Source organism: Cetorhinus maximus, chromosome 26 (assembly GCF_964194155.1).
Source record: "Cetorhinus maximus chromosome 26, sCetMax3.hap1.1, whole genome shotgun sequence".
Lineage (NCBI taxonomy): Eukaryota > Metazoa > Chordata > Chondrichthyes > Lamniformes > Cetorhinidae > Cetorhinus > Cetorhinus maximus.
Genome location: NC_135904.1, coordinates 30,073,919 through 30,088,140, shown reverse-complemented (window position 1 = coordinate 30,088,140; position 14,222 = coordinate 30,073,919). Strand labels below are relative to the sequence as shown.

The 14,222-nt window shown below is 41.3% G+C and overlaps 1 protein-coding gene across 1 annotated transcript in view; it reads left to right on the top strand.

Annotated features, from left to right (window-relative positions):
* Positions 1-299: 299 nt before the first annotated feature.
* bnc1 (basonuclin zinc finger protein 1) overlaps positions 300-14,222 on the top strand; it is a 97,790-nt gene continuing 83,867 nt past the window's right edge. The window contains exon 1 of the mRNA XM_078530433.1: positions 300-547. Within this exon, the coding sequence (XP_078386559.1) occupies positions 539-547 (9 nt within the window). The 5' untranslated portion in view covers positions 300-538. The remainder of the gene's footprint in view (positions 548-14,222) is intronic.

The window sequence follows — 14,222 nt, the reverse complement described above, 5'->3', positions numbered from 1 at the left end:
GAGTCACAGTGTCTGTTGCAGTGAGCAGGGGTTTTTTTTTAAAGCAGAAAATAGCTGCATTGATATGTCATTCCAGCAAACAGGGCTGAGGTACAATCTGTTCCGCCTGCGTTTCTCGGGATGTCGGAGCAGCCCAACAAACAGCCCCTGCGATTCCCTTTTGATCAAATGTGTGTGAAAGATAAGTGTCATTGCCCTGTTTCAAGCTGCTGCGGTGGGGAGTGCCCCTGTAGTGACTCAAGGGGCATGTTCGGAGCACATCACGCCGGGGCACTGAGGTGAGAGTTTGCGCTGGAGGTGAGCAGGAAACCCAGGCTCTCCCACCCCCCAAAAAAAAACTCCAGAGAACACCAAGTGGGAGGGTCTCAGCCCCACTCCCCTGTGCCGTGTCGGAGCAGAAACCAAAAGCCAGGTTCAGAAACCATAAAGACACGTTGCCGGCTACTTGTACAGACAGGCAGAGCTGATGCAAATCTTTCTTAAATCGGCGAGGAATGGCCAAGTGGATGGTAGCTGGAGAGATTGATCACTGCTGACCATGTCCGACGTAAGTGATTTGCTTTCAACTCCGTTCGGGTAAAGTGCCCCTCACCAGCACCAGGGAGTAATGAAAAGTTTTTTTTTTTAATATGCGAATTCCTCGGATCTCCCGAAAGAAGTTCACGTAAATTTGAATCAGTGGCTCCTTGTATTGGGGGGGCAACTTGCCATAAGATTTTTTTTTGATCCTTGACCCAGTTGATTCTCTTTAACATTAACTGTCTGGGTACAATTCCTGCTTTGTTTGTGCATGTGGAGAAAATTGACAGGGGAGCCTATTTCAATGGAAATACAGTGGAAACATGTCATCCATAATAACTGACCTGTCCTGATGTGCATTCTGTTGCCATATCTCAGTTGGTGTTTTTCATTCGGTGTTTTACTTTGGACTGGAACTCTGTCTTTCCCAATCAAGCGAATTAACTGTTCGTCCTGACTGTTTTTATTTTTGTTTTTTTGTAAATTGTGCTGAAAATCCTTGGGGCGAGATGTGTTTCTTCGCTTGTGTGTGTGTGTGTGTGTGTGTTTTTTTTTTGTCCCGCAGTTTGCCGAAGCAGTCAGCTTCATTAGTTTCATGTTAGCGCATCAGAAGGTGCTGGCTTGCAGTTAACTCCTAGAGCTTGTCCCGCAGCCTAGTTGCGCTGGACGGGTTTGCGATGAGCTTGTACGGATTTGTCAGCCAGATGTGTGACAAGATCATCAGGAGGGCTGGGAAGAGGGGGTCCTGATATTAATCAGCACATAGCTCCCAGCTAAACTTTCTGATGTGCTGTGCAGTAACATGTTTTTCTCGTTTAGTTGCTCTGCTCTGTGACCACAACACTGCCAGTGTGATTGCCTGTTCCTGAGTGCTTGGCTTTTTACTGCTCTGTAGTGGCAGAACTGTACAACATGCAGGTGACAACTTGCTGTTATGTACGTCGCCCGTCTGCACTGAGTTTACACGATAGTTTGATAATGTATTTCGATTTTCTGTTACCCGAGTTGAACGTTTTATTTATTGCATATGATAGTTTCAATTTTAGTTTTTTTTTCCTTTTCTCTCTCTCTCTCTAGCGATTTTGGGCTAAGGTTCCACACCAGAACCATGCCCAGAAACCTTGCATTATCGGTAAAATGCACCAGATTAACGAGACCTCGGGTCCTTACTTAACTGCCATTACACACCTCAATTATTAGATTCGGAGAGATTAACTCGCTTGTGGCTGGCAGGTGAAATTTTAGTTAAGCTGAAAAGCTTTTAATTGACCCCTAGCTTTTTTTTTTGTGTAAAACTTTCCCAGGCTGAGCTAAAGGCGTTTAACCTCCTTTATGAACAACGATGAATTACCATCTGTTCAGTCAAAACAGATGCATTTGTTGTACCTGCAGCTCTAATTCAGTTTAATATGCATAGTTTGCTTAAATACATGGATCTCGGCTATGTCAAAGTGTGCTTTTACTGATGTAAATTTGTTACTGAAAGTTTAGGTGTAAGAACGCCCTGTGGCTGCATGTTATTAGCTGATATTGTCCATGTTATGCCCTGGCATTTTTTTTTTTTGCAGATACTGATGGTGAGAGTTGCTGTGACTTAATCCCTTTTAATACTTTGCGCAGTGTATTTCTTTAGGCTTCTCTACTGGTATCTTGCCACTACAAGCTTAGCAATTAGCATGTTCAAAAATTATAAAGCTGGAACAATCAATTGAATACTGCTGTGCTTAGGCTCCATTAAAGTGGATTGAATAGCAAGTTTGCAAGTATGGAGGGGGGCGGATTCACAGCACCATTACCCTGAGGCCAACCTGCAATCCAAGTAGCATAAACCACGTAGTACTACCTGGATAAAATTTTACATGGACAGGTAACTTGCTCAAGGCATTCATGCCAGGTTCCATATTAAAGGGAAGAAATAGAAATGCCACTTTTTTGTTGTTGTTCGAATCCAGTAAAACTACATCTGTGATAATGTCTGTTATAATAAAAGGGTTCACAAATCAAATGTTTCCTAAGATGCATTTGATTTCCCGCCCCCCACCTAGTTATCAAGGTGCCAAAATGTGTTAACTGCTAAATGGCTGAATATCAAAGACTAACACACAAGCTGTTGACCGAGGTAGGCCATAGACTACAGTTTGAACAGTGATCAAAGTTACTTTAAACAGACTGTGGGCTTTGTGACAGAATAAAATATTTAGTGTAGTTTCGGTAATCATCTGCAATTGAAAAGCCAGCTACGTGCCATGGTGAGATTTAGACAATGGCATTGTTGCTTTAAAATTAAAATTTAGACACACACAAAGACATTGGAAGTGAATAGAAGAAATATTAGAAAGATACTGGCAGCATTCTGCACATCATTTGAAGTTAGCTGCATTTCTCTGACAGTCTTGCCTTCACATGTAAACTGTACCATTCGCAATTTGAGGAATACTTGTAAAGATCTGTGAGAGACCATTTAGACAGAGTTGCAGGTGGTTTCAGTGAGAGAGCAATGTCGTGAAATGAAGAAGCATGCACTATGGTTTTTAATCATTTTAAAGTTTAAGCTTCTCAATCAATACTTTTGGCCTCCTTCCTCTGTAACTAGCCATCTACATTTTAGCTTTTATATTTCTTTAGCCAATACAATGAAAAAAGATAAGTGTAAAGTCATTTTATATTTGTGGAGTACAGGAACTTAGTTTATATGGCAGAACTTGTGTCCCAAATCTGTCAGTATGACATTTATTATGGTTGGAGACAAAATTTCCTTTACAAGTTTAACTTGCACTTTGGACCCATCTCCTAAACATTATTTCAGCATGTAAACCTACAGGTATTTTTCCCCTGTCTGCTTTACTGCTCCTGTTTTTGTTACACTCAGTGGTCTTCCTGTGAGAAATAACCTTAACCGACTGACTGACTGTTCTTGCCTGTGACCAATGGTAAATTTGACAGTGTTCCCCCCAGGTGTGGTTTACTGTACTTTAAAACATCTTGAATGATAACATTTAATGTGTATATTTGAGGGAAGGTTATGTTTCTTTGTCTTGTAAATTGCTCCTTTAACTTGTATTAATTGGGGGACCTTGCTCCGGTTATAGTCAACCACAATAGTTGTCAAATGTATCCTGTGGAACCTCCTTTCCTACATCTGGGGCCAATAGTTAGGCTACATTTCACATTGAAGAACATGGCCTAAATAGAATTGTAATTAAATATTGCTCAGGCCTTCAGGCTCAAAAATGTACAGTGGTCGACAGAAATGCAAGCAGTTGTTGTGGTGGCTGTGGACATTTTTCTCTGCACCTTGGGTGAAATATTTCCTCCATACCCAATCCTCCATGTACACACTGGCCCCTTCAGACCTTTTCTGCATGACCCTAGTTAAGGTGACAGAATGTCTACAGAATGAAACATCTTTGATTGCAGAATTAGCATCAGATTTAGAGTGAAACTACCCCCAGCCCGTTCCATAACATGACTAAGCCTCAGCTCTCAGTATACTCCTTACAGTATGTGTGTGATTATTTTTTCCCCCATTGCACTCACCGACTGTGCTGTGGGCTTTCTGATTCAGCTTCTCTGTAAGAACCAAGTTTTGGGGCGATGACCCACAATGATGGAGGCCGCCCAAACTTGCATCACATAGAATTTTGCAACCTCCCGCACAGGAGACATTCATGCCATCAGCGTGGGCTGAGGTTTAAGCTAGATCGTAGAGGCTAAAGGCACATATCTAGTTAATTGCAGCACCCAATCCCCTGCAGCCTTTTTAATTTGTAAAATTTGGCTACTTCGGAAACAGACACAGAATGTATGCAGTCTTTGTTTTCATAAAATATCATTACATGTGCATTAGTGTTAAATAATGTCAGGTTTGAAGCTTATGCTTTCTGTCTAGTTTTTGTTTTAGCTTAGAATCAAAATTTCAATGTTTGTGAGATTGCTATGAACACTGTTTTCTGCCGTTGTACAAATTTTTATGGAAGTGTAGATTTTCAGGTTATAGCAACATCAAGGGAAGAGTTTAAACAACAATTGAGCAAGCATTTACCATTAATATGAATGAGTGAACTACTTTAGTGGTGACATTTATATACGAGAAAAACTAACTTTAGTTGGAGAAGACTCCACTATCTTTTGATGCAGTCTTCAAACCCAGTTCTTTCTGCCATCCCTATGCTGCCTCTATCTTATGTGAAGTCATTGCTGCACAATCTGACATTCGAGGCTGGCATCAAGTTTGTCCATAATTCATGCAGGGCTGCTGATATTTTTAAAATGTTGTGTGCCCAGAATTATGACAGGTGAGTTGTTTGCGTGAGTGGGCCGGTTCCTTTTAACTTGGAACCATATCGCACAAAATTAATTGCCCCCTCTAAGCTCCCCAATCACCCTTGCTTGTGTTGTGAGGTAATATTGGCTGCAAGTGAATGAACGCACACGGACTGGTGGCTTAGACGTCAAGTTGTTGAAGTATTCTTTGAGTGGTTTGCCAGACAAGGCAAAGGTTTACTCAAGTTGTTATCATAATTTTACAAAGCGAGTTTTTTTTTTAATACTCCACTGATTGACTCAACCTATTGCATACTATTTAACAGTCAGGGCATGTGTATATCTTCAACGGTCACGTCTCCACAATGATCTTTTGTTAATGTTAGTTGTGCGGGCAAGTTGCAGATTTATTTATGGTGCCATAAATATGAAATTATATCAACCAGAATTAATAAATTATTAGCTAATTCCACTAAATACTGATGGCATTACAAGCTGTAACCAGAATTTTTGATTTTAGGGCATATTTAAATTCCAAATTGAATAAATGTTTACAGTGTAAGCACTTGAAACCCATTACATGCACTTAAGTTTTTCTCATGAGAACTATCTTTTTCTGAAAGCACATAAATGCATTAATCAATATTATAGAAAGTGATGCTTTAATTGGTGTAAAATGTGTTGGTAATATTGGCTGGGATGTGCCATGCTTCCAATAATAATATTTGTTATAATGTTATTCATCTGTTGCTTTTAACTCTACAGAATAAATATTTTGAAGCTTCCTTTTGCAGTGGTTCTGTAGATATATCATAGAGGGCTGGGGTGGCAGGGAATTTCCCTTCTTTGCTGTGGCATTCCTCAGACTCGGTGAAAAAAAAAATTGCACCAGGTCTCGCTCCCAATGCATTCCCTGGGACTCCCCTTACTTAGAAGTCAATGAGCCTGCCCCTGTAGTAGGCAGCCAGCCAGGGTATCCATGTTAGCCAGATGAGAATGGGCCTCCTTTTCCTGTTGCTTGTGTGACTGTTGGCCGAGCCTTCACGGGGCACCGGAATAAATTTGGTGCAACAGCCTGTGTCAGGACCCCTGCCAACCAGGGCCAGGCCGAAGAACAAGAGATTCCAGGAAACTGCTCAGTCTTCATTCCATGCTCCATCATTGGGCCTTGTGGCTTGCTGGCTGCTGTTTGTCAGCAATAGCCTCTCGACCCTGTTTCTTGCTGATTTACTTGTGCAAGGTCAGGGCCCTCCAACCTTCTATGATTGCCCTGGAATCTCCAGAAATTGGAGATTAATCTCCTGAGCATTGCTGCGAGCAACGCAGGAGAAAAATGTTCCAAGAAAAATGCTCTGAAGAAGGGTCATACGGACTCGAAATGTTAACTCTGTTTCCCTCTCCACAGGTGCTGCTAGACCTGCTGAGTTTTTCCAGCATTTTCTGTTTTGTTTCAGATTCCCAGTATTTTGTTTTCAATCAGGAGAAAAATCATTAGGACATTTATTTTTCTATTTTTTTTAAACACTACTTTATTTTCAAAAAATATTGGAGATAGTGGAAAAGGTTGTACAGCTGGGCAGGGAGGTTCATGTGATGGAAGCTCCAGGACTATGTCCAAGCAGTGTCGGTAACCTTATGCAAGGCCCAGCCAGGAGGTGGGTTTATATCAGAAACATGGAAGGCGATGAAAATGGCCTGCATCTGGAAAATCAGAAGAATCTGCATCATGTATGGATGCCCACAGGACGGAAGCAGCTTTGCTGTGTTAACTATCATTTCCTCACCAAGGTGGAGTGCCAGCAGTGTGTTGAATTCAAGTTAATTTGTATCTATCGGGGTTTCTGACACATGTGGAAACCTATGGATCCCTAATCACACTACTGTAAAACAAGCACAGCCTATGCTTGCCTGATACAAAGTTCACGTACTCCTCTGGTAGGGCACCCCCATTTACCTTATCCCAAAGAACGTTAGGAATGGCTTATCACGATTCAAGGCACGGTGACTCCCAAGTGTGCTGGAGCTTAACCAGTCGGTCAAGCATCTTACCGGCACAGAACATTGCACTTCCAACTTGCCAGAAGCACCTCAGGCAGCAGAGCATCAGTTTGTAAAGTTTCCTGTGGCTGAGTTTGTAAAATCCCAGCCCTCCCCCAACAGTTACAGCATCACCCTTCCAATGTTCAATCAGTGAGTAGGCTGCACATCCAACTATCAAGGACACCCTGAGGTACCTCAGAGCTGCCTGGCTCAAGAGTCTGATTATGAGACAAAAGATGGATTTGATTCCAATTGCCCATTGTGGGGACAAGTCAACTCAACCCTAAAGAGATCCCACTTACCGCTCATAGTTGGACTTTTAACTGAATGAACAGTTTAACCATTTGTGGTAGCAGCCGACAGCTCTTCCGAACTGAGACAGGAGTCAGTTACTGAGCTGAAACAACCCAGACCTAGCAACTGAGATTTGTCATGGTAAATTGCTTCATTTAGAATACGTAGAATCTCTGCGATGTTTCCTGTGTGTTGTGATGGGGAATATTTGCAATGGCAGACCATTACAACTACTAAGAGTTACATACAAATAGAAATGAGCCACAGAAACAAAAGCATAGACGAGTTGGTCTATAGTACAATCTGATTTATGTTACATGTAACTGTGTTGGCTGTTTAAGAGAGTTGGCTGTTTGAGTTTGCCCAGGATCTATCTTCCAAAGGTAGGTACTGCTTATGGGGTTCTATCCATTTTCCATAAATGTGACATCAGAAAAGAACTGCAACTCGTGAGTGCAACAAGATTCTTGAGCAACGTGGATAGTGATGGATTGGAGGTCTGCCTTGTGTAAATCAAAAAGGACTAGATTTTAAGCATTTCTTTATGGGAATTTGTGTCTGGCCTGTATGGTGATTACTTTAAAATTGTTACAACATGGTCAGAAGCAGCCAGTCCAGATGGCATGCAGCCATTATGTGAACTAGGGCTCCCATATTCTAAGCTTGGTTGTTATGGAAATTGGGTATCTTTGGGTTCCTTTTCATCTCCGATGTCTTTACACACAGGCATTACACACAGGAGGCTATTCGGCCCTCCGAGCCCATATTTGTTGGGCAGCGAGTTCCCGGTCATTACCACTTGCTGCAAAAGAAAAGTTCTTCCTCTCATCCCCTATGCCCAAAATCTTAATTCTGTGCCCCCTCCTAGTCCTTGTACTATCAGTTAATGGAAACAACTTTTCTTTGTCTACCTTATTCAAATTTGTTATAATCCTGTACACCTCTATCAGATCTTCCCTCAATCTCAGGAGGACAACAACCCTAGTTTCTCCAACCTAACCTGCACCCAAAACCCCTCATACCTGGAACCATTCTAGTAAATCTCCTCCTTTAGTTACATTTCTGGAAATTATCCATGGTCATAGACTAGATATGGAGGTTGGAAATTTCCTCACTTTATTGCTTGTAAGTTGCTACCATGGTCAACCTGCAAACATCTAATTATCAGGCAATTAATAAGATTGAGGGCTAACAGATTGCCTTTAGGAGGTTATGGTCACAGTCCATATTATTTCCAATATGTGCCTTCCAGTGGTTCATCCCAGATTCCTTTGCTTTCTATGCGGTCACCTGGAGAAATATTCTGGAATATAACTGCATCCAAATTACATAACTTTCTCCTTTTGAAATTGGGACAATTTCTTTCATGAAAATCAACAGCCAAAATGCTATGTCTTCACACTCTGTTTATGTAACAGGGCTTGTAACAGGAGTGTTTCCTTCTCTCCATAACAGTCCTTCTGTTTTAACAACTAAAAGGGTAATTGAAAGTTACATTTTTCTTTGTTCTGTTGCACAAAAGAAAATGGGAGTAGCAGGTTCCCCAGAACAAAATGCACTCCCCAGCTCTGAGTTAGACCAGGGGCTGTATTTTCATGGAGGTGGCGAGAAGGTCAAGTCAGGAAACCTCCAGATCCAGCCGACCCATCTCCTTTAAAAGCACCCCTGTGTTTTCATTCCGGGGAATTGGGGACAGGATGGAGTTGGGCCCGTGGCAACAACTGAGGTTGGCAAATGGCCAGGCTGGAAGGTTGGAATGTCCGCCTCCATTTACTGGGACTTTGCCCAGTTTTGATGATTAATGCCATGCCCTCAAACTCTCACCCCTCCCACCCACCGTACTAGCCCCCTCCAGTCCCTATACCCCTCCCCATGTTGTCCTCCTTAGTCTTTCATCCAGCATCCACTATGGGCAGACCTCAGGATATCTTTGAAATGGACAATTTTTTTATAAGTCTAACAATATAATAGAGCTGTTGTATTCAAAGATATTTCATACTGAACAGAAACTCTTATCCAATAAACCCATTCAAAAATGTAAATCCCCTCCAAATGGTCATTCTGTTATAAAAGCAAACAGTTATCCACTTACAACATCAAAGACAGATAATCCTTTTGATAAGATCTTAAAACTGTCAATCAAAATATGAATACAACCCCCAAGCTGAGATAAATGGTTCTTGACCTTTTGAAACTCAGCCAAACATTCATAATAGCCCCAGCTATCAAAACAAATCCTGGAAAATGTCAACAATAGAGTCCATTAAAGTTAAAACACCAGATGGCTGCCTTTTTTAACAGCAGCTGCTGTTACACTTTCATTTCAAAACAGGTTGCCTGTCAATCAATGAAGAGTATGTAGCAGGTGCTTAGATTTTTTTTTAATGTCTGACAGCAGGGAAAATTTTTTCCAAAGCTAAAGATCACTGAATATTTAAATCTCAGTCCAAAACATGACTCGGGAGTTTCTCAGCGCACTTTTGAATGCATTATGGAACTTTGTCCATTGGGAAAAGTACTACAATGCATGTCAACATTTACACAATGGTGGCCAATGTAATTAATGGACAACTTTGCAGGATAGAGCCCTATAATCAATCACTGTAGTAAAAACACATCTAACTTACAATACAGCAAAAGAATAATTCTTTTTGTATTTCAAAGTAAGCCATGAAAGAATTCCAGGAGCAGGTGGCTTTTGTTTTTGGTTCTCCACTGGGGACCATGATTACCCCATGATTTGCGACTCACCTGAGATGCTGTGAACCACATTTCCTACCAAAATGGGCCCATCTCAATGAAAATGTCAGGGGACCTGAAATGCCCACCCCCTCAATGTAGCAGGTAAGGGCGGGATTGCGGAGTGTGGAGTCGTTACCTGCACCCTTAGTCCAAGCCATAAAACACACAACGGGAATGGGGAACAGAAATCCCCCAGCCTCCAATCTGACATCAAAGGAGACATGACACTCCGGGTCCAAGTGTCTCACGTCTCAGTGTAATCATTTCGATTTTCAATGAAATGAGTAGAGTCCAATTTAGAACTAAGGAATTGTCAGTTTTAATAAGTGTATACATCTATACAATATACTTACATACAAGATATCCATATAGATGATATACGTATCCAGCGGGGCGTGCATTTTGTTTTCATTAAGTGTGCCTCTTCCCCACTGCTACCCGTCCCATGCCCACCCCCAAAGAAAATAGCCACTAGTTGGCCATTGGTTTTAGTAAGAAAAAGAGATTAATCATTCCAAACCTTGTTAATGCTGCTGAATGCTATGTTCAGTAGCGAGGTGTGAAACAGTGATTTTTTTTTTCTCTGTTGCACATTTTCTAAATCGAACTCCTATTGCTTCTTCCACTCTTACAGTTTGATTTGCCAGTATAGCTTTTTGATTGAACTTCATATAAAGCACTTTTCAAATTCCGGTAGGTTATTAGGAATGATCTTCTGTTTTGGAAACAAATTGTCAGGATTACTTCTTATGGGGGTGGGGCAAATATTGTTTGGAATGCCTCAGAAGTGTGCCTTTGATGATGTTCTTATGATTATATGCGTGGTGAAAACTTTGCATGATAAGTGTTTGTGTACTGTAAATTAAGACTTTTTGTGCTGACACTTATAAATAGCAATTTAGGTAATCCATCATTCCAAAGGTTTTAAAGTCTCACTCTAAATGCCCACAAGGAATTTTCATTCATACACCATCCTACTGCATGTTAATAGACTCAACTGTGTATTATAAGTGGTTGAAAAAATATCAGTGGCTGATCCTTCAAGTGCCTAACGTGCTTCAAAACCTGTACAATGCCGACTGCTGCAGTTTTTCCCTGTTAAATCACTGAAATCCTTGAAGTAAAATTACAGAATCAACTGGGAGTGTAGGTTCTTTCTAGATTCCTGAACATAGCAAAATTTTCACAGGTTCACTAGGAAGCAGTAAAGTGGTAACATTTCAATAACAAGACCGCTCAAATTGTTCATACATACTACGTACATTTAAATAGTGTCTTTAACTTAGGGGAAAAAAATTCCCAATGCACTCATAGAATGTGCAGGCATCCATGCCAAAATTGAGTTTATGCAATAGTTATTTTTAAAACGCTTAAATTGTGATCTTGCACAGCATCATCAAAAATGGGACTTTAAAAAAATTTTTTTTCTCTGTATTAAGGAAAGCTAGCATTAAATTTCTATTAGACCAATGAAGGGAAAAATCTCAATTCTTTTAATTTTCCCCATAGATAACTGCCGCTAGCTTCATTGTCCCATAGCTGAAGTGTAAAACCATTGATTTTCATTCCCCAATGGGCAAAACATCAAACCCTTCCCATCTCTTGGAGTCCACTCATCAGGATCTAATCCCACATCAGACTCTCCAATTTTATCCAGTAGCTTATGTTCTTATAAAATATTCTCAACAACCCAATAACACAGTTGTGACCTTTTTTTAACCCACTCCTCCCTGTCTCCCTTCAGGGTCAGCGATCAGCTGATCAAAGCAAAAATAGCTGACCTATTTGATTAAAATTTACACACAAAAAAATGCAATGAGTAAAATAATAGGAAGCATCAAATTGGCAGTGAGGAAGGAAGTGAGTACGAACTGAGCAGTGAAAGAAAATAAATAGGTGAGACAGGGAAATATGAGTCCAGCTGATGTCCCATCTTCTACTGTAAACCAGTCCCGCAGAACTTGGCTGTGTTCACTGATAACATTGTTCCGTTCACAAAATGCGTTGCTAAAGCAACCCATGTTATCACGGTTTTGAATGGGATTCAGTATTTCTGGCCATTGTGACGGTGAAAATCCGTAACAACTTTTTATATATCTCACTCAGTATTTTAGCAGTGGATCTTTGACATGGATATTCCAAATCCCTTGCTTGTAATGTTTTTTTTTCTCCCTTCCTTGTGTCTGTAACTGAGAGAAAATGTCATCGTAAAAGTGAAAGGAGTAAATGCAATGAGTAACGATACAAAGCTGGTTAGAAGCGGCCAAATCTAACTTGTCGTCTGATGTAAGCTTATAATTGGGTTATTGCATTTTTTTTTGCAAAGTAAGCACCTGTTTTTTATAATCATAATCGCACCACCATTGGTGGCCATGCCTTCAGTTATTTTGGCCTCAAGCTCTGGAATTCCCTCCCTACACCTCTCCGCCTCTCTGCCTCGCTTGCCTCCTCTAAGACACTTCTTAAAACCTCCCTCTTTGACCAAGCTTTTTGTCATCTGACCTAATATCTCCTTATATGGCTCAGTGTCATATTTTGTTTTATAATGCCCCTGTGAAGTAGACGTTTCATTACGTTAAAGGTGCTATGTACCTGTAAGCGGCTGTCCTTTTTGTGTTTACTAACCTTACAGATTATCTGTTAACCATATCTGAGTTTAGTTGAACCACCCCCTGGTTAGGAGCAGCCAAAATTTAGCTGTCATCTGATACAAGCTCGTTTTTGAGTTGTTGAATCTTCCTACATGCATTTAGTAACAAAACTTTGCGCAAAATTTGTTTTGAAAGTACATTCAGAAATTGGAGCCACAACACTCAGTGTGGGTTGCTTTTTTTTTATATACACAGTTTTGTTTTAGGTTGTTGTGATTGAAGTTGGCTTGACAAATACAGTAGGCATTAAAAATGTTACCACATGTTCTGAGTCGATTTTTACAACAGTGCACTCATTTTCTTTCTGGAGACTTCCACACCCAAATATACCAACAGTGACGTATTGGTCTCCCTGAATTGCAAAGTGTTTTAAGAAAAATCCCCGGTGAGAGGGGCGGCTGGAGACGCTCAAAGCCGGGGTTCCTTTAGATCACTGATCCTTGCGTCCACACTCTAAAGCTGAGAATGCGTCTTGCAGCAGCCTAGTTGAGCTTCAGAGAATACGACCTTTGCTGTAGGTTCATGTTAACTGCTCTGCATGCCCATACTTCAAAAACTGCCCATTGGGAATAGTTTTGATCAAAATAGCCTAATTGTTTATTTACAACACTTGGGGAAAATCATTAAACATTAAAGTTACAAGTATGTAATATGGTTTCAGTGCTTCAGGATATTCTATTTACTTTGTGAGATATCCACTGTACAATATGTGCTTGCTGCAAATTGTCGATCCACAGTATCCTAACTTTCGGGCTTCTGTGGTATGTAGACTTAGAAGCTTCCCACATCTGTTGAAGCACGAGGCAGACAAAGCATGTACTTTATGTCTGTTTCCATAGCTAGTTTTTCCTGGAACAGGTCACCAGGCTTTCGCTAGGGGCCAAAGCTTAAGGGATGCCGCTTCACATCAAGCATGGCTGACCAGGAGATCCCCTGCTCTTACTACTTGCCACAGGCATATTGGAAGGATTTACAGGTCGATAATCTGAACGCACCTTCCGTGACCATCAAGTCCGAGAGTAGACTTGTACCCGGAGCCTCTCGCTCAGAGGCAGGGGCGCTACCCACTGGGCCACAAGGCCTCTCCCATGATACCTCTTCATTAATGCTCCCATCCTTAACGTGTCCTTCTACTGTGCGGTAGGAGCATTTTTCTCTCGCCCAGAGCACATTAGAAAGAAGCAGTTCCTTGCAGCAAATTTGCAGGTCAATTACTTCCTAAAAAATAATTTGTTTCAGTGAAGTTTTGTGGAGCCTCGAATTCTGCAGGTTGACCCTTTCCCTATTTCTAAGAGAGTCTTGTGCTTCCGAACTCCCAGGAATGGTTGTGCCGCACGTATCATTTTCCTGTTCCGCCTGATAAACTACAGTTTATATACAAAATAGAAATAGTTTGGAGGCAGCCACAGGGTTTGCCGGCTGCCGAAGGGGGCTGGTTAAAAGGCCCACCTCGGTGCACTGGGACTTTATCCCAGTTTAGTAAAAGCAGTTAGGCCCTCCAACCCTCACCCGTCACATCCCCCACACCCTCACCCATGCCCCATCCATGCCAGCTCATGTCCCCATCCACCCCCTCATTTACTCCATGTCAACCTAAGTCCCAATATTATAACACTGACTACACTTTGAATGTATTTTAATGGCTGTAAAGTACTTTGGGATGTCCTGTGGTCATAAAAGGCTTTATATGAAGGCAAGTTTTGTGATAAAGCT